The sequence below is a fragment of the Columba livia genome, chromosome Z (genome assembly GCF_036013475.1).
Source record: "Columba livia isolate bColLiv1 breed racing homer chromosome Z, bColLiv1.pat.W.v2, whole genome shotgun sequence".
Taxonomy (NCBI): domain Eukaryota; kingdom Metazoa; phylum Chordata; class Aves; order Columbiformes; family Columbidae; genus Columba; species Columba livia.
Window position 1 is genome coordinate 16113304 of NC_088642.1, and position 22710 is coordinate 16136013.

The 22710-nt window shown below is 38.6% G+C and overlaps 1 protein-coding gene across 2 annotated transcripts in view; it reads right to left on the reverse strand.

Moving 5' to 3' along the window:
• Positions 1 to 5589: 5589 nt before the first annotated feature.
• TBCA (tubulin folding cofactor A) overlaps positions 5590 to 22710 on the reverse strand; it is a 33047-nt gene continuing 15926 nt past the window's right edge. Inside the window, exons 2-4 of one of the 2 annotated variants that reach the window (XM_005505941.3) lie at positions 18967 to 19072; positions 9292 to 9378; positions 5590 to 6821 (exon numbers count right to left, since the gene is read on the reverse strand). In XM_005505941.3, coding sequence (XP_005505998.2) covers positions 6741 to 6821; positions 9292 to 9378; positions 18967 to 19072 — 274 coding nt within the window. In that variant the 3' untranslated portion in view covers positions 5590 to 6740. The remainder of the gene's footprint in view (positions 6822 to 9291; positions 9379 to 18966; positions 19073 to 22710) is intronic. The other variant, XM_065047387.1, reaches the window with a different exon arrangement.

Below are 22710 nucleotides of genomic sequence, written 5' to 3' on the forward strand. Positions count from 1 at the left end.
AAATAATGTGCTTATTCTTCCAATTTCAACCTATTCAGCTTGTGTTAACCTTACTAATTGAGGCTGTTTCTATGGGTCATTGGGTTTCCTTCTACCTAATGTAACATCTACAGGAAACAAAGTGCTTGTAAAGTTGAATTTTTCCCTCTTCCTGTTGAAGGCGGTGTTCATGCTGAGTGGTTCTAGATTTTGGACTTTGGAGAGTTCTATTGACATTTGACCCAAAATGCTGGATCCCAGAATGTGCTAACAAGTCATTTGCAACGTTAAAGTGCTGTTTTTTTCACTGTCGTTGAATAGTATTTAGAAAACTGGGGGAAGGTGATGGTTTCATGTCTCTCGTGTCCTGTCCTCTGAAGGCTAAAACCCATCTCTTGGATTCGTTTTGAGGCCTGTATTATATATAACAACACAGTATAGCAAAGATGGCATGTGGAAGAGAATCCAGTAACTGGTTCTCGCTTGTCTTTTCTGTCTGTGGTGTAGTTCTGGCTCCTTATGAAGTGTGGGTGCCCTGAGGTGGGAGGAGGGCTGTTAAGATGGTTAGACCGTAAGCAGCATGTTTTATTCTCCCTTCCCTCAAGCTTGTAGTCCTGCTCTGAGTCTGTACTAAGGGTGAGACTTTCAACTGAATTTTCTGCTTCCCTCCCCATTGCTTCCAGCAGGCCCCACAGTCAACTTCTGATGCCTTGTGAGCTCCATCCTTCAGTTTCCAGCTTCAGTCCAAACTTCTGGCCTCTTGTCTTCACCCGGCTTGTGGACAAAATAAACACTACTGGCAAGTGGGAATTCATGGTATTTTTGGCATTGCATTAGCGGTGAATGTTCATAAAAGTGAACAGGAAGTGGGAAGCCAGACAAAGTTACTTGATCTGGATCATAATCTAGTGCACTTGTTCAGGAGGACCATATTCAGCTTCTTTGAATCCACTGTGTTGTAATGTGCAGTGCAAGGATAACAACACATGGCACTTAAAAGACAACCATATGATTAGGCCCAGTCAACATGGGTTTATGAAGGACAGGTCCTGTTTGACCGACCTGATCTCCTTCTATGACAAGGTGACCCAACTACTAGATGAGGGAAAGTCTGTAGATGTTGTGTACTTAGGCTTCAGTAAAGCCTTTGACACCGTATCCCACAGCATTCTCCTGGAGAAGCTGTCAGCTCATGGCTTGAATGGGCGTGCTCTTCGCTGGGTAAAGAACTGTCTGGAGGGCCGGACCCAGAGAGTTGTGGTGAGTGGAGCCAGATAGAGCTGGTGGCCAGTCACGAGTGGTGTTCCCCAGGGCTCAGTGTCGGGGCCAGTTCTGTTTAATCTCTTAATCAATGATCTGGATGAGGGAATTGAGTGCACCCTTGTTAAGTTTGCAGATCACATCAAGTTGGGTGGAAGTGTTGATCTGCTGGAGGGTAGGAAAGCCATACAGAGGGATCTGGACCAGCTGCATCAATGGGCTGAGGCCAATCCTATGAGGTTTAACAAGGCCAAGTGTCATGTCCTGCACTTGGGTCACAACAACCCCAGGTAGCGCTATGGGCTCAGGGAAGAGTGGCTGGAAAGCTGCCTTGCAGAAAAGGATCTGGGGGTGTTGATTGACAGCTGTCTGAACATGAGCCAGCAGTGTGCCCAGGTGGCCAAAAAGGCCAACAGCATCTCGGCTTGTATCAGGAATAGTGTGGCCAGCAGGACTAGAGAAGTGATTGTGCCACTGTACTTGGCACTGGTGAGGCTGCACCTTGAATCCTGTGTTCAGTTTTGGGCCCCTCATCATAAGAAAGGTACTGGAGAGAGTGCAGAGGAAGGTGATGAAGCTGGTGAAGGGGTCTGGAGGACAAGTCTGATGAGGAGCAGCTGAGGGAACTGGGGCTCTTTAGCCTGGAGAAAAGGAGGCTGAGGGGAGATCTTATCGCTGTCTACAACTACCTGAAAGGAGGTTGTAGCATGGAGGGTGTTGGTCCTCTTCTCCTAAGTAGCAAGTGATAGAACAAAAGGAAATGGCCTTAAGTTGTGCCAGAGGAGGTTTAGATTGGATATGAGGGAAAATTTCTTCACAGAAAGGGTTGTCAGGCATTGGAAAAGGCTGCCCAGGGAAGTGGTAGAGTCACCCTCCCTGGAGGTGTTTAAAGGGTGTTTAGACGAGGTTCTTAGTGCTACAGTTAGGTTAGGCTATGGTTGGAGGTGGATGATCCTGAGGGTCTCTTCTAACCAAAATTATTCTATGATTCTAAGGTCAGAAAGGTCCGGTGTTGATCACAGGAATCTCCTCCTTTGAGGGCGCTCTGTGGATCACAGTATTCAGAGTAGTTCCCTTGAGCTACATTGTGAATCTTGCCTTTTTTTTTTTTTTTTTACACTTCTGTGTGCGTGGGTGAGCCTAACGGGACGAGTGCTGCCAGGGGAAGGATGGTTGCTCTATCCACCTTAGATGTTTACCCCTAATGCGTAAGTATGAGTTAGAATCAGCTCTCCCCGTATCACATGTGACAGAACTGCATAGTCAAGAGGAGGCCTCTAGGAATGCATCTGTCACAGCCTCCCTGGACAGTCTGTTCCAGAGCTTAATTTGTTTTCTGGGGAGCTAGGATATTTTTTTTGTTTCTCATTATAACTGTAGCCCATTGAGTCTTCTTATTTCTGTTAAGCAAAGTTTATTCTTCTACTCTGTAATCTTGTATACACTTGAAGACTCTTACCATCACTGCCTTCAGTATTCTCCAGGCTAAAACATCTGTATTTTTTCCATCTTTCATAGAGACTGTTTTTCAGTCTTTTTGGTAGTTTTCACTGTTTTCCTCTGCATGTTTCCTATTGATTCATTCCTTTGCTCATAGATTCTAGCTGTGCTAATGCTTTTAGATGAAGCTTTACTAATGTGAAGGAGAGTGTAAGGGCTATTGTCCATGTCTTGTGAGCTAGGCTAATACATGCATATAATTAGCTAAAAACCTTCCATCTCTTTCAGATATGCTGTGTAGCATTTACCTTTTCCTGTGTTTGTGAAGCAGATAATTTCTGCCTTGTAAAAGTTTGCATTTTTCCTTACTTAAATGTATTCTTACTGAAATGCATTTTTTCTAAACTTTCTCCAATTTGTCAGAGACTTTTGGATTTCTAACCTTGTCCTTCAAGATATTGAACAGCCTTGTATCACCCACATATTAAATACATGTCCTTCTTTCACCTCTTTTGCCATACAGGTCAGTTAAACAGAACTGCACCTTCTGGGGTGGTCAGACCATTCAATTTTAGTAGTAAACTCTCAGTAACCACCCAGTGTAAGAGTCTGTGCACCCATTTGTCCTACTAATGTGGTAATTCTGAGGACTCCAGGCTATCAGGAACGAGTGGCAGGTATTGTCCAGTGGAGAAGCATTTTCCTTGATTGGAACTGCTCTACTTTCTTGATTTAGACCAAGCACTTGATTTTTTTAAATTTTTTTTTCTTCCCATCTCTGTGTTTTGAACTGTGGCTGCTGGGTATTCTGTGGGAGAGCTCTCAGAATGAAGGAAGAAGTTTAAATCAGAGGACAGAGTTTTGACACTAGTTTCAGATTTGATTACAGCTAAGGACTTAAGAAATATTAGTTTCCAAGTGAAGATACCAAGTTTGTTCTGTAGCTGTATTTCAGATGCAGCACATCTTCTAAATCAAAGGGCAAGAACCTTAACTGTGCCAGGGTAAACTCTAAAGCAGGTAGTAGCTAGCAAGCATGTGATCAGAGCAATGGGCACAGAATTTAAAACAATAACTTCCCAGTTGTTATTTCCAGTCTAGCTTTATCTTCTCAAATCACCTCTTTTGTTTCATCAGTCAAGGTGTAACGTGGACTCCTGTTCTGCCATGACCTCTAAGAAAACAAACGCTTTGTTCAACTGAGAAACTTCTTAAACAGATTCTGCCAGCAAGAAGGGTATATTTGGCAGGATAGTACCTCTGTCCAAGGTGTTAGAAATGCATTCATGATAAGAATGCAGCATGAAAACTGAGTGATGAATTAATGTGTATCATTATATGAAATGGTAGATACAGCTTGTCAATTTTAGGTAGACTTTGAAAGGCATCAGTAAAGCTAGTGACAAGGTTCAAAGAGGATGGAGGTCAAAAATGTTGCTCACAGGATTTTTATTTTTTTGGGTCTCTTGTAATGCAACTGTATCTCTGATAAGAGAGTACATAACTTTAAGAAAGAGCATGGTATCATTTGATCAACCTTTTGAGTTTGGGATCTGAGACGGTCGTAACAATACTACTTATGCTTACTTTTCTGTATTTTACTTTGCTATGGAACTTCAATTCAATCATAAATGTTTTGTGAGCAAAAATAATATTATTTATGAATAATCTGCATCTGGCCACTAAAGCGCTACTGGAAAAATGCAGTCTACTGCAATCTATCGCTGGATCAATTGTTCTACTTGCATGAGTAATGTTTTATCTGCATGGCTTTGCCAGTCACCCTTCACACAAGGGGGCCAGCTGCATTGTTATTGCTGCATTGTCACTTTTTTATTTTTTTTTTTTTAATATAGTTTTTACAGGTATCATGCTGCTGTCCTCTCAGAAGTTAGACACTTCCAGAGGCATCTGGAGACAAGAGAGTATGTCCTTACAGATATGAACCTACCTTGATTTTTATCAGTGAGGTTGTCTGTTTTCTATACAACAGAACATGCTCAGTCTTTTGGAGAACTTAGTAAGAGGGAAGAAGAAATACAGAGGGGAGAGTATCACCTTGGTTCCTGACGTAATCAGAGGGAGCAAGAAAATAGCTTGAAGTATTAGGCAAACATGCAAAAGCACTCTACCCTAGAAAAACTATTGCACCAAGAAACTTTTTCCCAGAGCCTGGTTTACATGGTAGCTACTCAGTCCCATGTGCGTTTAACTTTAAATGCTGACCTAAGACAGACCACAGTGCAACTTTCCTTCAGCCACTTTAAGTGATGCCTCTGTTTGGCTTTCATGCTGACCTGCATTTCCTCTGGTACTCAGCAACTGCACATCATTTTTCAGTGAGTTTGTGCTCTGGAAGTGTGTATTCTTCTGAAGAAGAGTGATTTTTATTTTAATGCTGCTGTATCCAGCAGACTTGACACCTCTCCACACTTCCTTTTCAGCTCTGCATTTATTCACCACACTCCACTCGATGGCCACAAGCAGAGTTGCTGTTATGGTCAGCTAAGACATGTGATCTGATTTGTCTGCTCCAGCTACCTTTCCTGGTGAAGGTCTGTACAAGCAGCTGTCTGAAAGGAGTATTCAAAGATGGATGTTCTCCTCAGTAGCAGTTCATTTGTGCTGCGAACCAGGCAGTGTCTGTTTGGTAGTTACGTGCCTAGGACGCAGTGCTGGTAAGAGGGTGTGTATGTACTCTTATGAAACCGTAATAGTGTCACAAAAGGTTTCACCTCTTAGCACTGTCTAGTACTGGTCTGGGTTCACTTCAAAATAGGTCATTCTGCAGTGAATCTGAAACCTTGTAGCGTTGACAATCTGTTGGAGCAGTGCTTAAGAGTGATGGAGAAGTACACTTATTACTCCCAATGTGCTTAAGGTATACAAATAGAGGTACTGAAACTGCAGTTTACCCCAAATCAGGGAAATTAACAAAAAATTTTATTGAGTATTCAATATAGCACCACACCAAAGGTACACTGTGCTTTGTGTTGCTTTTAGGAAACATACCAGAGCACTTTCAAACTAGAAAAACAAGTGTAAAAAGCGTGCTTGTTCATCAGCAGCGCTACTGTTCGCAGTTTAGAGAAGCTATTCTGAAAGAGCCATAGCTTTTGTACATAATGTTTTAATGGTCTTCTGGGCAGATTAAACATTGTTCCCTTACCCATTAGTTCTTCATCTTCTGGGGTTTCTGCTTAGTTTAAAAACAAAACAACAACAAAAAAATCCAAACAAAAACCCCAACAATAACCCACCTCATTTACGCCAGGGTGCTTTCAGGAAAAGCATTAAGTCCAGAACTCTGACCAGCAGATACAACTGACAACATACTAGTCAGCTGTTAAATTCTGTTTCTTGAAAAAGTAACGTAAGTTTGATCAGTCCTAATGGTGTGAATTGGGCTCTACAAATCAATGCCTGACAAACTGACAGAGATTTGGAATCAGCTCCTAATTCTGTCTTAGGGTCAAAGATAAAGAAGGAAGAAATATTTGATAAAATTACAGATAAAATGCATCATAGAAAAAAAAGATGGGTGACTTTGAAGTTTCATTTAATCCATCTCTTCTTTCAGTACAGATTGTTATGCTATAATGGCTTGAAATTATTTCAAATATAAGGTGCTTCTAAAGCCCAAGGCAGGGGGTTGGAACTAGATGAATCTTTAAGGTCCCTTCTAGCTCAAACTACATTATGATTCTATTTCATTCTAAAGGAGTTATTGGTCCCTCGCATTAATTACATAGCCAAACTTTGTTTCTTAGCCTGAATTGTTCAGACTCAGTTCTGTATATTAGCTATTACACTATTAAGCTTACATTAAATTGTTTTATTTTTCCTTTTTGTAGTTGATATGAACTGGAACTGTTTCCATTTTGCCTGAATATGGAACACACAGAGTTTCAGAATGTCCTTTATTTGATGAATCTTGCAGATAGAGAAAGGCCAGTTTGCATAAAGGGAACCTTAGCAAGTCAACAATAGTAATAGAGCCATAGTGAAAGTGTGGAATGCACCTAGTGCTAATGCATATAAAGAGACTACTGAAAAAACTTCTAGGCTTCCAGCTTCACTGACTCCAGTATGGAACGTGCTTCTTTATACTCTTCAGCTTCTTCCAATTCTTTTTCATTTTCCTGGAATCAAAAACAACATTTTTGAGTATTTTGAAAATAATTGACATGGGATTACATTTAAGAAGGTAGCTAGTAACAACAGCTGAGGAGAAGGCTGAGGTACTCAAAAACTTTTTTTTTGCCTTGGTCTTCAGCAGCATTCTTTCTTTCCACACCTCTCAAGTGGGTGAACCTCAAAAGCAAGGACTGGGCCAGCAAAGTCCCTCCCACAGTAAGAATAGATCAGGTTCACGACCACCTGAGGAACTTGAACCTACATAAGTCTATGGGACTTGACAAGATGCATCCCAGAGTCCTGAGCGAACTGGCTGTTGTAGCTGCCAAGCCACTCTCCGTGATATTTGAGAAGTCATGGCAGTCAGGTGAAGACCCTGGTAACTGGAAAAAGGGAAACGTTGCACCCATTTTTAAAAAGGGTAGAAGGGAGCACCCTGGGAACTACCAACCTGTCAGCCTCACCTCTGTGCCTGGGAAGATCATGGAACAGATCCTCCTGGAAGCTGTGCTGAGGCACATGGAGGACAGGGAGGTGATTGAGACAGCTAGTGTGGCTTCAGCAAGGGCAAGTCCTGCCTGACCAACCAGTGGCCTTCTACAATGGAGTATCTTACATTAGCAGACAAAGGAAGGGCTATGGATGTCATCTATCTCGGTTTCTGTAAGGCCGTTGTTTTCCCCCACAACATCCTTCCTCCTAAATTGGAGCAGTGTGGATTTGATGGATGGACTGCTTGGTGGATGGGAAACTTGTTAGATGTTTGTATCAAGATGGTAGTGGTCAGTGCTTAGTGTACAGATGGAGATCAGTGGCAAGTGGTGTCCCTCAGTGGTATGTACTGGGACCAGTACTGTTTAGTATCTTCATCAATGACACAGATAGCAGGATTGAGTGGACCCTTGGCAGGTCAGCAGATGACATCAAGTTCAGTGGTGCAGTTGACACACCTGAGGGACAGGATGCCATCCAGAGGGACCTGGACAAGCTGAAGAAGTGGGCCCATGTGAGCCTCATGAGGTTCAACAAGGCCAAATGCACCTGGGTTGGGGCAACACCCAATATCAACACAGGCTGGGGGATGAATGGATGGAGAGCAGCCCTGCAGAGGACTTGGGGGTACTGGTGGGTGAAAAGCTGGACATGAGCCAGCAATGTGTGCTTGCAGCCCAGAAAGCCACCTGTATCCTGGGCTACATCAGAAGAAGCATGGCCAGTGGCTGAGGGAGGTGATTCTGCCCCTCTGCTCCACTCTGCTGAGACCTCACTTGGAGTCCTGTGTCCAGCTCTGGAGCCCTCAGTACAGGACAGACATGGACCTGTTGGAGAGGGGCGAGAGGAGGCCACAAAAATGATCAGCAGGACTGAACACCTCTCCTGTGAGGACAGGCTGAGAGTTGGGGTTGTTCAGCCTGGAGAAGAGAAGGCTCCGGGGAGACCTTATTGCTGCCTTTCAGTACTTAAAAGGGTTTTCTGAGAAAGATGGGGACAGACTTTTTAGCAGGGCCTGTTATGACAGGACAAGGGGTGCTGGTTTTAAACTAAAGGAGGGGAGATTCAGACTAGACGTGAGGAAGAAATTTTTTACAATGAGGGTGGTGCAACACTGGCCCAGGTTGTCCAGAGAGGTGGTAGATTATCCATCCCTGCAGACACTCAGGCCAGGCTGCATGGGGCTCTGAGCAACCTAAGTTGAAGATGTTGCTAATCGTTGCTGGGGGGCTGGACTAGATGACTTTTGAAGGTCCCTTCCAACCCAAACCATTCAATGATTCTGAGAAACAAGGGATATATCATTATTATAGCACTAGCTCTACATGACTCGAAACACAGGTAATTTCTTAATTTCTTTCTGTAGCTGAGTTCTTGATGAGAAGGCAGATTTTAATATAGGCATGATGATCTTCAAATAGTATAGTTTAAGTGCATCAGTTTGTACAATCTACTATTTATTACTGCAGGTATTCATATCTTTAAAGTGTGGCACCAGTGCTCACCTTACTAATAAAACAGAAAGTACATGGCAAGGACTCAGCTGTCTTGTTTCTTGTCCATAGCAAAGTATTTTCAGTGAATTATTTCAGTTCACTACAAGCATGTTATATGCATCTACACTACCTAGAAAGTTACCTAAAGCATCTGAACTACCCTTTCTGATAATGTAACTAGCTCAGGAATTCAAAGTCTATTCTGGCAGTTCAGTATTTAAGTTTATATTGAGTGCACATTCCACTAAAGTCACCTTATAATATTTTAAGATGCACGGTTTTCATAGACTGAAGACCATGTCTGCAGAGACAGTTATCTAAAATGAAATATTGGTATGTTACAGGATGCTAGTTTTGGGACCTATAAAAAGTAATTCTTCAATCCAGTTCTAACATGCTGCAATTGCAGTGCAGACAAGCATTTTTATCCAAGTTCATCAAGGAACAGCAGCATTTCTTAATCAGTGGGTTATGGTGCTATACTTACTAGTAGTTGACTAAGATCTGCATGTGCAATTTCTAATCTGCGCTGGCAGTCTGGAATCATCATTCGTGACTCTTGTAAGATCTCGATCTGTGAAAATTAGAAACCAATGAAATGAAAATGTATTCCAGATAGGAACATTATTTTTTAAGATAAGTCTTTACTCTGAAAAATCAGTAGTCCAGTCATCATTGAGGAACTTCAGAACAGTTGTATCTATTTTCTGAATAGGCTTTTTATAGTCACTTAGCATAATTGCTGAAAAATCTTTTACAGGGCATTCTCATTTACTTTGTGCTTAATTAAATATAAAGTATTAAGTAAAAAGTATTTAGAATAGTTTTTCCCTTAGAAAAAAAAGTACTGTCTGGTAAGCTTTCCATACAGCATTTGTTAAAAAGGCTATTTAAAACAAACTTTCTCCTGCTGTCGTGAAGCAGCTTCATCCAAAATTGAATCAGCTGGTTATATAAATATCTCCTGCATCTTTTGGGTAATAAAGAAAAACAGTGTTCAGATAATACCACATGGAGATAATTACTGCATGAAAAAAGTTATTGAGTTATTGATCACATTGTGTGCACACTGCAGGAGGCTCTGACTGAAAGACAAAGATAAAGAAAAATGAAAAGCAAAGACCAGCAGGCTCATATTTTTGATGCTTATCATGCATAAAAAGTTATTACTTATCCTTGTGCTTCATTTTAGGAGAAAGATTATTCTCACCATGCACTTCGAACAAAATTACTAAACTGGCACCCCACTGAATGTGAACATCCTGCCGCCTCCTACAGAAAACAACTTCAGATTTAAACACGGGAACATTTATTTCATGGAACATTTCTGGATCTGAAATCCAGCCACAGAGAAGAAAAGGTGTGCAGAGGTGTTGAGTAATGTTAAATCTATTTAGAAAGGAAAATCTGTTAGATATTTATATATGAAACCTCTCCTGCATTCACGATAACCTGCAAGAGAAGGCATTCCCTGTAAATAGCTTACTTCATTCTGTCACTCCTAGGTTGTATTCTTCTTTCAGTATGAATGCTGCTGTACAGAAGGGTAATTGTAAAAGGGAAAATAAGCTATAGCTAAGAATGTATTTATGCATAAAGGAAGGCCTTATATAGTAACACAGTATCACCACGCTTTTAAGTGTCATATATTTTGGGTCTTAGTTCAAGTCATTTTTGAGATGAAGGGTTTAAAAACTTTGTTTCTAATCTTCTTTCAGAGAATCTAGGGCAAAACCTGCCTGCTTTAGTGGAACAAAGATAAGTGACAATTATGTTTGTTTTTAAAGTCAATCACTGCTAGCTTCTAGTTCTCACTGATATTATTTTTTTTCCTTTTAGCATTTAGTGTTGGACTGTATTAAAAACAAGCCTAGAAATTCTGCATATTACACTTTCAGCAGTGAATTAAAAAATAAAAGTTTGTAACTTCCATAGAATGAGGTGTGTTATAAATGGTGTGAGATGCTGCCTTCTGCTTTATGTGGTAGGAATTTGTTCTATACAGAACACCTACAAGAGTGAGAATCTCCAATAACGATTTCCTCATGCCAGCATTGCTAAATAGTTGTATATTGTAAAGCTGGTAGATCATATGAAAAGTAGCAAAATTATTTGATATATGCCACTGAATAAACACTCTAGGAAGGCATATAAATCTAGACTCTGTAAGCTGTAGTCCTATCTGCTGTGAGAAAAGAAGAAAACTACCCCAATTACTCTATTCAAAAAAACCATGACTGAGATCCAAAAGGGTACCTGAGTTTTATTTACATTTGCCTGCAGTTATGCAGTAATAAATGAAAAAAAACCAGAAGGATAATACATCCTGGAACTATATTCAGTAGGTGCAAACAGCTGGACACTGGAACAGGAATTTTGTGGAACCAATATTATTAGTTGATTACCAAACTACCTATGAAAACTTGGATAGCTTCTGCATAAGACACATTTTTTCAAGTAATGCTGATAACACCAGATATACATTTGGGACAGTAAATGTTCTATAATAAAGGAAAATCAAAAGCTCAAATAATTAGACAAGCTTTAGGAGTGGAAGTGTTTGCTCTCCAAATTCTATTAAACTTTCTGGCAGAACTCTTAAGGAGTTTAAATATAAGCAGATCACAGAGGAAGCTATTACTTGAAACTGATATGACTTTGCAAAGAACTATAAATACCTGTGTTTCTGTGAATTACAGTGCCAAACAGATGTATTAAAAAACTGTAGTAACTGAAATATATCTAAATACAGCATTAAGGCAAAAGCAATAAAGCACAAAAATATATACAGGGAGAAGCAAATTGTATTTTTTGTCCATGAGTGCACATAGGACCAAAAGAGCTATTGTGGCTACAGTAAGGATGAAGTTCCTTTTCCTTTAACTGTACTGAAAAAGCTAGTTAAACAAATCTCTTCAACCCACCACATTTCTAGTCAACTGTCTTTCAAGATTGAAGGTATTTCTACTAAGGGAACAGATGTCTGACGTCTTTCAAAAGCAAGCAGTTTCCTCAGATGTGATGGAGCTCTCTAACTGTTGAGGTTTATATAGCCTATTTACCAAATGTGATGTGGACTTTTTGTAAATTGGATCAGATGTCAAAGAACTGGTGTGCATAATGCAGTATCAATAGCCTTCAATCTATTTTTTATAAATTCCAGACTGCAGTGACAGATAAAGCAGAAAGCAAACACACCGATCCACCTACCAGTTGCTTAAGTGGAAAGGCACCATAACCAAAATCAGACAATTACTTTACGCATTCAAAATAAGCACAAAGGCCAAACGCAACTGTATGAACAACAGGTGAGGGGGTAATGCCCAAGGCCTTCAACATAGGCAACTTTGATTTCTAGTAGGACCTACAATGAAAGTCCAAAGCTACTCTTTCAACTCAAGGCAGATTACTTCAAAAAGATGGAAGCAGAGTTTGTTGTTGTTGGTTTCTCCAGCTGATCCACATCTAACCAAGAGATCTAGAGATATGCAGATCTACAAATAATTTGAAAACAACAAGAAGAAGACCTCCATAGGGCTCTCAGTCTCTCCTTGATCTTAGGAGGACAGCCTAAAAATCTACTGGGTCACAGGACATAGTGGCAATACTGATTTATATTACAAGAGTGGTGTTCTAAACAAAAGAACTAGGCTAAAAAACTATAAATGTAAGTCATATATGTACCGATTACACACACACAAATATATATTCATGCTTTTAAATACTGCCTCATAATCACTTGTCCTCTGACTGTTGCATAGATTATCACAAATCTATAGATCTACTCAAAGCTGGTAAAGAATAAAAGAAAATTACATGCAAATAATTGTTTGCTAAGAAAACAAACAAACAAACAAAAGAAACAACCCACAAAAAACCACAACAAAACAACAAACCAAAACAGCCACACACACAAAAACTGTAGGAAAACAAGCTTTATTAATTCTACTTCCTTTGAAGCAACTTGTTTTATTTTTCACATAACGGCCCAAAAGAAGCTTGAGCTATCCACAAATACAGGATACAAGAGCACTATGCAGTCTGTTGTAGATGAATCATCAAATACATTGATCAAAACACTTCCAAAGGACTATGAAGAAAAGCTTGCAGTAAAGAATTGGAGAACATTCTTTTGCTTCTGTAGTGGTTGAGTGTTTCAAGAACTGAAATGGCCATGTATGAACCACAAACTACTTCGTAGCAAGAAAGCTGAAGGAGGAGAAAACCCTCTCCTCTCCATCTAATGCCTCAGAATTTCAAATGAGCTTTCCCTGCAGCTGCTCTCAGGTGAGGGCTATTCCCATTTCATCTAAAGTAGATCACTTCAGGACATAAAGGCAGGAAGGTTCTTTTGGTCTTTTTGCAAAACAGTTTGTCACTGGCTGTTTTCTGCTAATGTACAATGGTTAAGTTTTCATTGTTAGCAGCAGGGTATGGAGGGAGAACACTGCATGACTTGAAGCTAAAACATGGAGATACTTTTCAGAGGACAGACAAAAAACTCCATGTCCTCCACTGAAAAAGTTTTAAATTAAACATGCTATATCATAAATGCTAATGGAATTATCCTTTACAGAAAGTTGTCATTTAATTAGCAGGCACCACATTTCCTTCCAGCAATTCAAAATTCTACCTGAATAGATCCACGTTGGTGCAAATATAAATCTCACCCTGTAAAGAGGTGAGAGGAGGCAAACATCTAAATGAGGGGGTTTCTTTGTGAGCGGCATAAAGAAAACAATGACAAAAACCAGACTTGCTTTCCCAACAAGATTGGTTCAACCTTGTTAGAACAAATAGCAACATTTTCCCTTTGCCCTCTCCATCCCCAAATTTTTGTGGAGGAGGTTAAGCTTGGGGGAGAGGTTGAGAGGGTTGGGGTTTTTTTACTGTTGTTGGGTTTTTATGCTTCGTTGTTAAGATATAGATCCTGAATCTGTGCTTATCTGTAATGCATACTTTGCTAAAAGTAGCAGGCTGGTTAGGAGATGTTTTAGACTGAGCTTAAAGGTTTGGGCCAAATCCCCCATCTGTTTTGTGGAGGTGAAATACTTGGGAAAATACTTGTGTTAAAATTAGAAGCAGAACAGACATGGGAAGTTTCTTAGATAGGCAGAAAAGTCAAGTACAGATTTTTTTCTTCCATCTAGATCAGAAGAAAAGTGAGCCCAACTGAAGAAATTAATCATGTCCCATCTCAGTGGCAGGTCTTTTTTACCATAGGAATGTTGCTGTATTGACTTACTCTAAATACCACAGAAGTGCCTTTAATCTTCAGCATAAAGTCTAGAATCCAGAACGCATTTACACCTGCCTAGATGAAAACAGCCTTTGGAAAACAAGAAAAAAGAAGAGCACAGTAACAATTTTTAATCATTTGGTCCCTTTCAGAAAGCACATTAGGCAATAAAACCAATGTTTGAAAGCATTCTTAATGCCAGTTATAGGTTAGGAATATTATTCTGTATTTAGTACAGAACATTCCAAGTTGCTAGCTGTTAAGGAAACAAACAATGCTTGCTAAAGATACTGTCCAAACACATAAGGGACAAGCATTAGACCCTTCATTAGCATTTCCACTGCCTCTTAAGTGGCTAGAGCTGACAGTTAACAAAAACTCCAGAGTTTATCTTCAATTCCACTGAAAGGAAAAAAGGAGTAGATGCCTCAGGCTGTTCCCACACCTGAAAGCCTCAAGGTAAAAACATTAGATGGGAAAGGATGTTTATTTATGTATGTCCCAGTTTAACCTGAGCTGGCAATCACAACCACCATAGCCATTCACTCGCACCTCCCTCCCAGCAACCGCTTCCAAATAGGGGAGAGAATCAAAAAGGAAAGGAGACACTTGTGGATTGAGATAAAAACAGTTTAATAAAATAACACTAATATAGCACTACTCCATCTGCACCAAGCAGCCAGTCACAGGGAGAAAGAGCACTTGTCCTCAACAGCTGATCCCAGGAAAAGAGGAAAAGGCCAAAAGGCCCAGAGGCCTCTGCAAACAGCAGGATGGAAAAAGTCTGAACTAAAGGAACTCCCCAATGGAACTCAACTGAAATAGAGCAGAACCAGAATGGGTCTAAGTGTCTGCCTCTCTAGACAGAAAAAACAACTGTCATTAAAAATGCAGCATGATACTAATGGGATAGAATATTTTCACTGATCACCCTGGATGTCAGTCAAGCTCTGCCCCACCCCTGCCCCACTTCCTCGCTACTCACCCCTGCAGGCACAGAGCTCAGAACAGGCCTTGGCTCCCAGACAACAAGTAAGATACTGGTAAACTATTATGTTATCTTTGTTCCAACTCTAAGATGAGGGAAATTAACTTGAAGAAAAGCATTAACTCTGTCCTGGGGTGTTATCTTCTTGTTCTTAAACTAAATTCAAACAACAATTGTGCTAGCTATGAAAAAGAAGTTTCTAACTGCATGAAGAAAATTAACTCACTTTCAGTCTAACCAGCACAATGTATAAGACACATCAACAACCAAAGACATACAGAAAACTGCTGGTTCCTACCATTAGTCTGCACTCATGAGCAAATACAGTGTAAAATCTTGCTTTTATAGATAAAGTTATGAAGATCTGTGTAAGGTCTTCATATATTGATAACCCTTAGAACTGTGTAGAAACTAAGGCCTCATTACAAAAAATCCCACACAGAGGGATTGTACTACTTGCTGCTACCTGTCAGGGTTCTTTATGACCCTCTACAGAAACTATAATTTACTAGAATTGGTAGAATACATCAAAAGCCTTTTAATTTTTTTTTCCTAGACTATACAAACCTGATAATTTTTGTATAAAATAGTTCAGTTTTTAGTAAGATTGGTTTCAATTTATTATTTTATTAAAGTATTGAATATTGCTTTTTCATAGCAGTTTCATAGTTTAAGATAGTGTGATTTTAAGATATAAAAAAGTGTGAAAACTTTTCTTTCAGATCCTTGTTTTCCAAATATTGCTCTTCATTTATTATGATTTTTTTTTTTCTGCTGATGTGGCTCAAATAAGTTGTCATAAGCTTTCTCCTAAATTCTAAACTTCTCATCTGCCTTTTGTAGGCAAAATACAAGATGACAGCAAAGGGGTGTTTATAGATATATACATGTATTTGTTTTTTAAATAAGATGTAAGTGATGGAAAAGGGCTTCCTTTCCCCATAATGCTAGAGACTCTTCCCCTGTGATACACAGTCTACCACACATAGTTCTCACCCAGCTGAAGTATATGAGTTGAGACACAGCAAGTAGTGCAAATACAACATGCACCTGGGACAATTGTAATACATACATGTTACAAGCAAAAAAGCAGGTGTGGATCCCTTAGAGATGAGGCAAAACACTCAGTGAGTGAAAGCTGTGGGTTTATTGGAAGTGTAGTGTCACCACAGTGGAAGCCTTGGGACACCAACTAATCAAAATGGGGATCCAACACAGCGGAGCCCTGCTCAGGGGTGAAGGTCAAAGGAAAGCACTGCAGGGGTGGATAATAAACTTGCAGTGATTAACATATCATATATATGCAATGTCCTGTTTTGCTCTTTAGTGAACTTGCTGATATAATGCAGGTGCTGTTGTCCAAATTCTGAGACCTGTAGTCTTGCTGGCACTCATGAAGAGATGGGGCAGATGAGGGGGGAAGCGAACTATCCTGGCCCACCCTGACAACAAGATAAAACATGCTTGGGACTCTACATATTCAGATGCGAGTAAGGGAACTACCCTGGAATACTGTAACAAGGTCTTCTCATGCCCTACAAAAGGGTCTTCAAATTATAATCTTAGTGAGAGTATAGCAGCACAGTGAGCAGACTGTCCTTTTTGTTTCTCTGATACAGAATCTTCTCCTCATTAAACAGGTCTTTCTGGACAGTGCAGGTGAAGGTTAGTATCTAACAACTGCCAACTACCCTAGTTGGTCACCACTGCAGCTAGAGATCGCTTGAGTTCACAGGAACCACAACCTGCTGCACTGTACAAGGAGTTAGGAGAAAAATATTGAGTCAAATCCTATTGTTCTACAAAGGGACTGATCCCTCCTTATAGACCAGACACACCTTGAAATCTACATATGGTGTACGAATGGCATTATTAATTTTAAAGTTAAATTTTCTGTAGTCACTTCTGTACTGTTAAACCATGTGTTCTACTGCAGAGTTGTAACTAGAAAGCTAAATGAGAATAGTAGTACATGAAGAGGTAATCAATGCTTTTAAGCTTTTTAAGCATCCCTCCCTCAACTCTGGAGTGATTTGTACATACACACCTGATTTGGCTGACATCTCAGCTAAAATGATAGTTAAAATTACTGTACTAGTCTCAAATGATTTAATTTATTCCTGTCCCCCAAGTGTCATTACTGAAATAAAGACTACAGTTATTCAGATTAGGAACAATTAGCTAAAAACAATTCTTAAAATGTGTTAACTACAGGGATTTTTCCTGAAGAACTTCTGAAAGTATTAAGTCTATCCAGAATACATATTTTTAGCAAACTCTTCTGGTATTATATCATTTTCTTTAGAGTAACAAATTTGATCCTAGGAAAAGCCTGCACATGTTCTTTCTGAATGTATTAAAATTCTCCAAATTCTTCATAACCTGAAATATTAACAACTTCAAGAATGCAAAGTGCACTAAAAGAACAATAAGAGAAGATGTAATTGGAGAAACTGATTGCTTTCAAACCAGATCAAGGCAATTTCTGAATTAATCAAGACTGTTCTCTATAAAGGCTTTTGTCACTGGTCTTTGAGAATACCTTCAAGTAGTGTGTAACATTTCAGTTCACAGCCTGCGCTGTTTTTGACTTTCATGATATCTTGCAGGTCACTGCAGAAATACCACGGTGCAGTCAAATAATCTGATGAATGGGGAACATTAAAAATGGGAATTGCATTCATTAGTTCTTGTTAGCACCAGTGGATCTTCAAAAAGACTACTATTTTGTAGGATCCCGGAGTCTCAGTCAGTGGTGAGGCAGACACAGCTCAGCTCTATAAATACAAATATTTGTATACAAATTCCTTATTTGTATTTCTTTCCCATGGCATAATGAAAGTAAGGCACGGCATACACATACAAACTGAAATCTGAACTTACCAAGAAAGTTGTTTTAGCTTGCTCTAAAAGGGCTTTCTCCTATCTTGTTTTTGTTAATGTTTTATATTTGAGTTTTGTTTAACCTATTCGTCAACTGTTTAAAAATGAAGATGAGAGAACAGTAAGATTTACGACACAAGACCACCAGACTATTGAAACAAGTGCAAATATTTTTTATTTACAGTGTCAGTTTCTGTAAAGATTTAAGAGAAAATATCTGGGAAATGCTTGGAGGAAAAAACAAACAAGCAAACATTGTTAAAAAATAACATGTTTAGTTAAAAGAATATAAAGGCCACAATTAAACAGAGACATGCCACATTTTATAAAGAATAAACACAAGTCTCCCGCACCCAAGCCTTTTCTCAGTAAGACGGAAACGAGGCACTTTATCCTTCCAAAAGGACATGTTCCAACGGTCTGTTTCCACTGTCCTTTGTGGAGAACATTTCAACAAAACTTTAATCATATTGTAATAGTGACACTAAACCATACTCTTGAGCAGATGAAACTACAGTATGCACCTTGCTAGTCAGTGACTTCACTACAACCTCTAGAAGCTGCTAGAAGCAGCTGCAGACCCATTGCTTTCTCTTTGAGGTCTGATTTTACCAAAGGCATACTAGTACACTCAAGAGCCAAAATATTTAATCTTCATATTCACTATCAAGCACTCTCACTTCACTGTAACATTTGCACTTACCAGGAAGCACTTAGTTTACCTAGTGCAACCGGACCATGTATTTTCAGGTTCTTGGTATTTCTCAGAAAGAGAGTTCATTATAGCCTCATACACCCTGTTAGTGAGTCATAGCCATCCTGACACCAAGTACTAAATAATCCATATGCAGTCTCCTTATAATGTAACAGTTCTAGAGTAAAGGAATTTTCTGCAAATGCTCATTATGGCTTTTATAACTGAGAGGATTTTAGTCTAGTATTTATATAACAGGAGTCTGGAAAAAGGTACAGAACATTCTTTTATTTAAGGATGACTATGATTAAATGAAAGCAAAGACAGATTTTATAAAACAAGTTTTATGATAGTTTACCTGCTTCTTAATTCCGTAATCATCACATGCTTCGGCTTTCATTTTTTCAATTTTTTCTTCTTGCTGTTTTGCTTCTTTTTCATACATAACTTTTTCTTTTGCCAATCTGCAATTAAACCAAGTGATTGTGTTAATCTGGTTCTCTTACAGTAAAAAGTCACATCATTGATAAGAATCCCACCCCAAAAGCTGCAGCCTTATAATACAGGGTTTTATAAAAAAAGGCTCTTAACCACTGCAAAAAACCTGCATCTAGCAAATGCTGAATTTAGCTATAATGTATAATGCTTCTTATTAAAATAATTCAAATTTTAAGAAGTTTTAAAGTTTCTGAGCAGGCTTACCCATATAGAATATCCTAAAAAGGCTATATATTGGTACTTAATTTCAAATACATAACAGAAACTGATAAGTTACCTTATAGATCTGGAGGACTGCTAATAAAGACTGTAGTACAAGAAGAAATCTACCTATCTCAAATTAAGTCCTCACATCATCGGTAGCCAAAATAAACAGCATTTAGATGTCTGCGAAGACAACATTGTTATCATCAGCTTTTAGATCAGCATTTGACAGACTTTTTCATCATCCAGGTTCTGATAATTTTGCAAGTGAGCCATATTGGCTGTTATAGTAATGTGATCTTTCTTCTTTCCTAATCACTACTAAATTAGCACCACTGCACCTGCATTATTATACGCACAATGGTAGACATCCTTCTTAGTAGTAACTTTGAAAAAAGTTATCATATGTAAATGAAATGAAACAACACCTTCAGCTTCACAAACTACAATGCCAGAGTGTGTTTTGGTTTGTTTTTTTCTCCCTGATCACTATATCCCATGCCATTAAATGCATTATTCCCCATACTAGTTTTCCTACAAAATAATGAAAAGTAAAATTCAAAAATTATATAGTAGCCTCAGAGCCCCATGTTCCTTTAAGTGTTTTCACCATTCACCTTGATGCTGGTTTGGGGTTACAAACAACATTCATACATTCATAATTTGCATTACAGCAATTTTCTTTATGGCCTATATATCAAAGGGAAAAGAGTTCATCTTTTAATCCTAATAATGGACCCACACTTGGCAGCAGGATGCATTTTGCTAACAAACATAGAGTAATGTAAAAAATTTTGAAAGTCAAAATGGAATATTAAAGTAGCCTGGTCTGATGCCCCACAGTAATTTTTACATTGCAATCCCATTATCCAACTTAATATTATTTGTTGTTACTACAGTTTTGCTGTCGCATCTCCCACTTTGTTATCTGTGTTCACTGGGTATATGTTGGATTACATACTGCTAAATCTGAACCAAAATATCCTTCAGGATCTGGAAAATAATGAAGTAATTTCTGATCAGCTAATTCAAGACCAAACAACCACTGAGATGCTACTGCAAATCTGAGAGCATGCCAAAGAAAACCATTCCCCAAACATCAGATCAACCTTTATAAGATTAAGGAGGACTTAACAGCCCAAAGAACACAATGAGATCCAAGAAGCAAAGAACATATTATACAAATAAAAAGAGAATAAATACAGGTCTAGTACATAGCCTCATGGTCACATTAGCACATCAGAGCAAATTAATTCCTAATTTGTCACAGTTAAGTGCCATGCTAGAAGTGCTGCTGAGGAGGGACAGAATGGTACCGGGGTGACAAGAATCTTTTGTGAACTGAAGCTGCCACAAAAGCACCACTGCAGTAATATCTTGAGAAAAAAATCCAAAGAGAATATACTGATATTGCAACAGCAGGAACTCTCCCTGCTTGTTGGAGCTTACATCATCAAAAATTGTTTTGCTAAAATCACCTTAAACTGTAGCTCCCCAGCAGTTGATCTAAGCTGGGCTGTGGCAACACACACCTGAACTCATTTCAGCCCTGGAGTCGCACCATCTGAGAGGGCCTTCAGCCTTACACAGAAGCTTTAACAGTGTGTAGAACATGTACTGTAGGCATTGTCTAGGCCAGTTTCTACAAGTCAGACAAGTACTAGCTTTGAGAAGTAGTATCGGGGATAGACAGCAGTCTAATTACTAATAATAAAGACACTAAATCAGTGGCTGTAATTCCAGCTACTGGAACTAGCTTCAGTATTAGCATCAGCAAATATTGATTTAATAGAGGATGAGTTAATTGTTTGATCAAGGTTACTTGATTTAATTCCAGATGGTATTATTTGCTTTGCTATTTTTAGGCTCAAAAAAAGTTAATTTTAATCAACCTCTGAGACAGATGATTTTTTTTTGAATGAGAACTGCAAATTACCCTGAGGAGTAAGGGGAGTGATATGATTAAACACAGTTTTTATGTTGTTTCATTTACTGAAGTGTGTATACCATTGAAACTAAAGGTAACTCGCACTGCTAAACCCAGCTTTTAAAATTATTTTATTTTTTAACTAAAACAAAAGGCACAATATTTGTCATTACTTATGTTTTCACATTACATTTTCACATTCACATCTCCTTCATGCACACTAACTTTTCAAACTTACTGCTATTCAAGTTTGCTTACTTTTATCAAACAGAAAAAGACGGCATATTCTGGCACAGTTTAGAACTAAATTTAACTTGTTTTTTTGCCCACCTTTCTCATATCTGGACACTTAAGAATTACATCTGTATTTATCTACATATTTCTATAGTAACTGTACATTTCAGAAGCAGAACTTGAAACACTCTACTTTCAAAAAAGGAAACACATGAAACCTGAAATATGAGACCATTTTCTGTGACAAATTTTCCACTGCACTTTATTCAGTTATCAGCATTGTCCACTTTAATGTTCCGTTTATCATTCAAAGGATTGAGATACTGATGTTTAATGCTATTAAGAAGTTCTGATTTGAAAACATTTCCTCTACTATATCCTTCCTCTAGATGTTATGAAGCCATTTCTACAGAATATGTAGCCTAGGGAGATTCTAAATTAATTAATAGCTTGCTTTCAAAAGGAAGGTGAAATTTCATAATGTAGGAATACTACCCCTTAATCACCTCAAAAAAATTTCAGCAGAATTCTACACAAAAATATCCATATGATACTTTGTTCCTCTCTTCTTCTTTCACCCTTTTTCTATCTAGAAGTAAGATTCTGGGTTGAAGTTTTTTGTTTGCTTTTGTGATTGTTCTGTTTGTTTGGGGTTGGTTTGTTTGTTTTTCAAAAAATATATATTAAAATGCATATTAAACCAGAATCTTTATATATAGTGTAATCATACACAGTGAACAGAGTAAGAATGGCTCAGTGGGTACCAGGAAAAGCCAGACCATAATTTGTTGCATTTCAAGTACACACATCATTTAAAGATGATAAAACCTGCAACCATAAAACCACTTCAGGCATAACCTTAGCAGTCATTCTACAATGTCATAACATATATAAGCTACAGTAACTTTAACTTTTAACTGGAAGGATTAAAACAAACAACCAACAAAAACAACACCACCAAACAAAAAACAGGAAGTAATCTACTTGGTTCCTTCTATCAGCTATACTTGCATACTACACATATATATACACACAGGACTTGTATATTAGTACTTGTATATATGTAATAGCCTTTATTCTACCATAGACAGTTCTTTAAAATTTCCTTGTTTTTAAACAATCTGTCACCTGGTACCCATCTGAAACTCTATGGTTAGCCGCATTTCAATATCCTACATACTGTAATAGCTCTGCAAATAAACCAAACATTTTATAAATGAAGTTCAAGAAGTACTACAC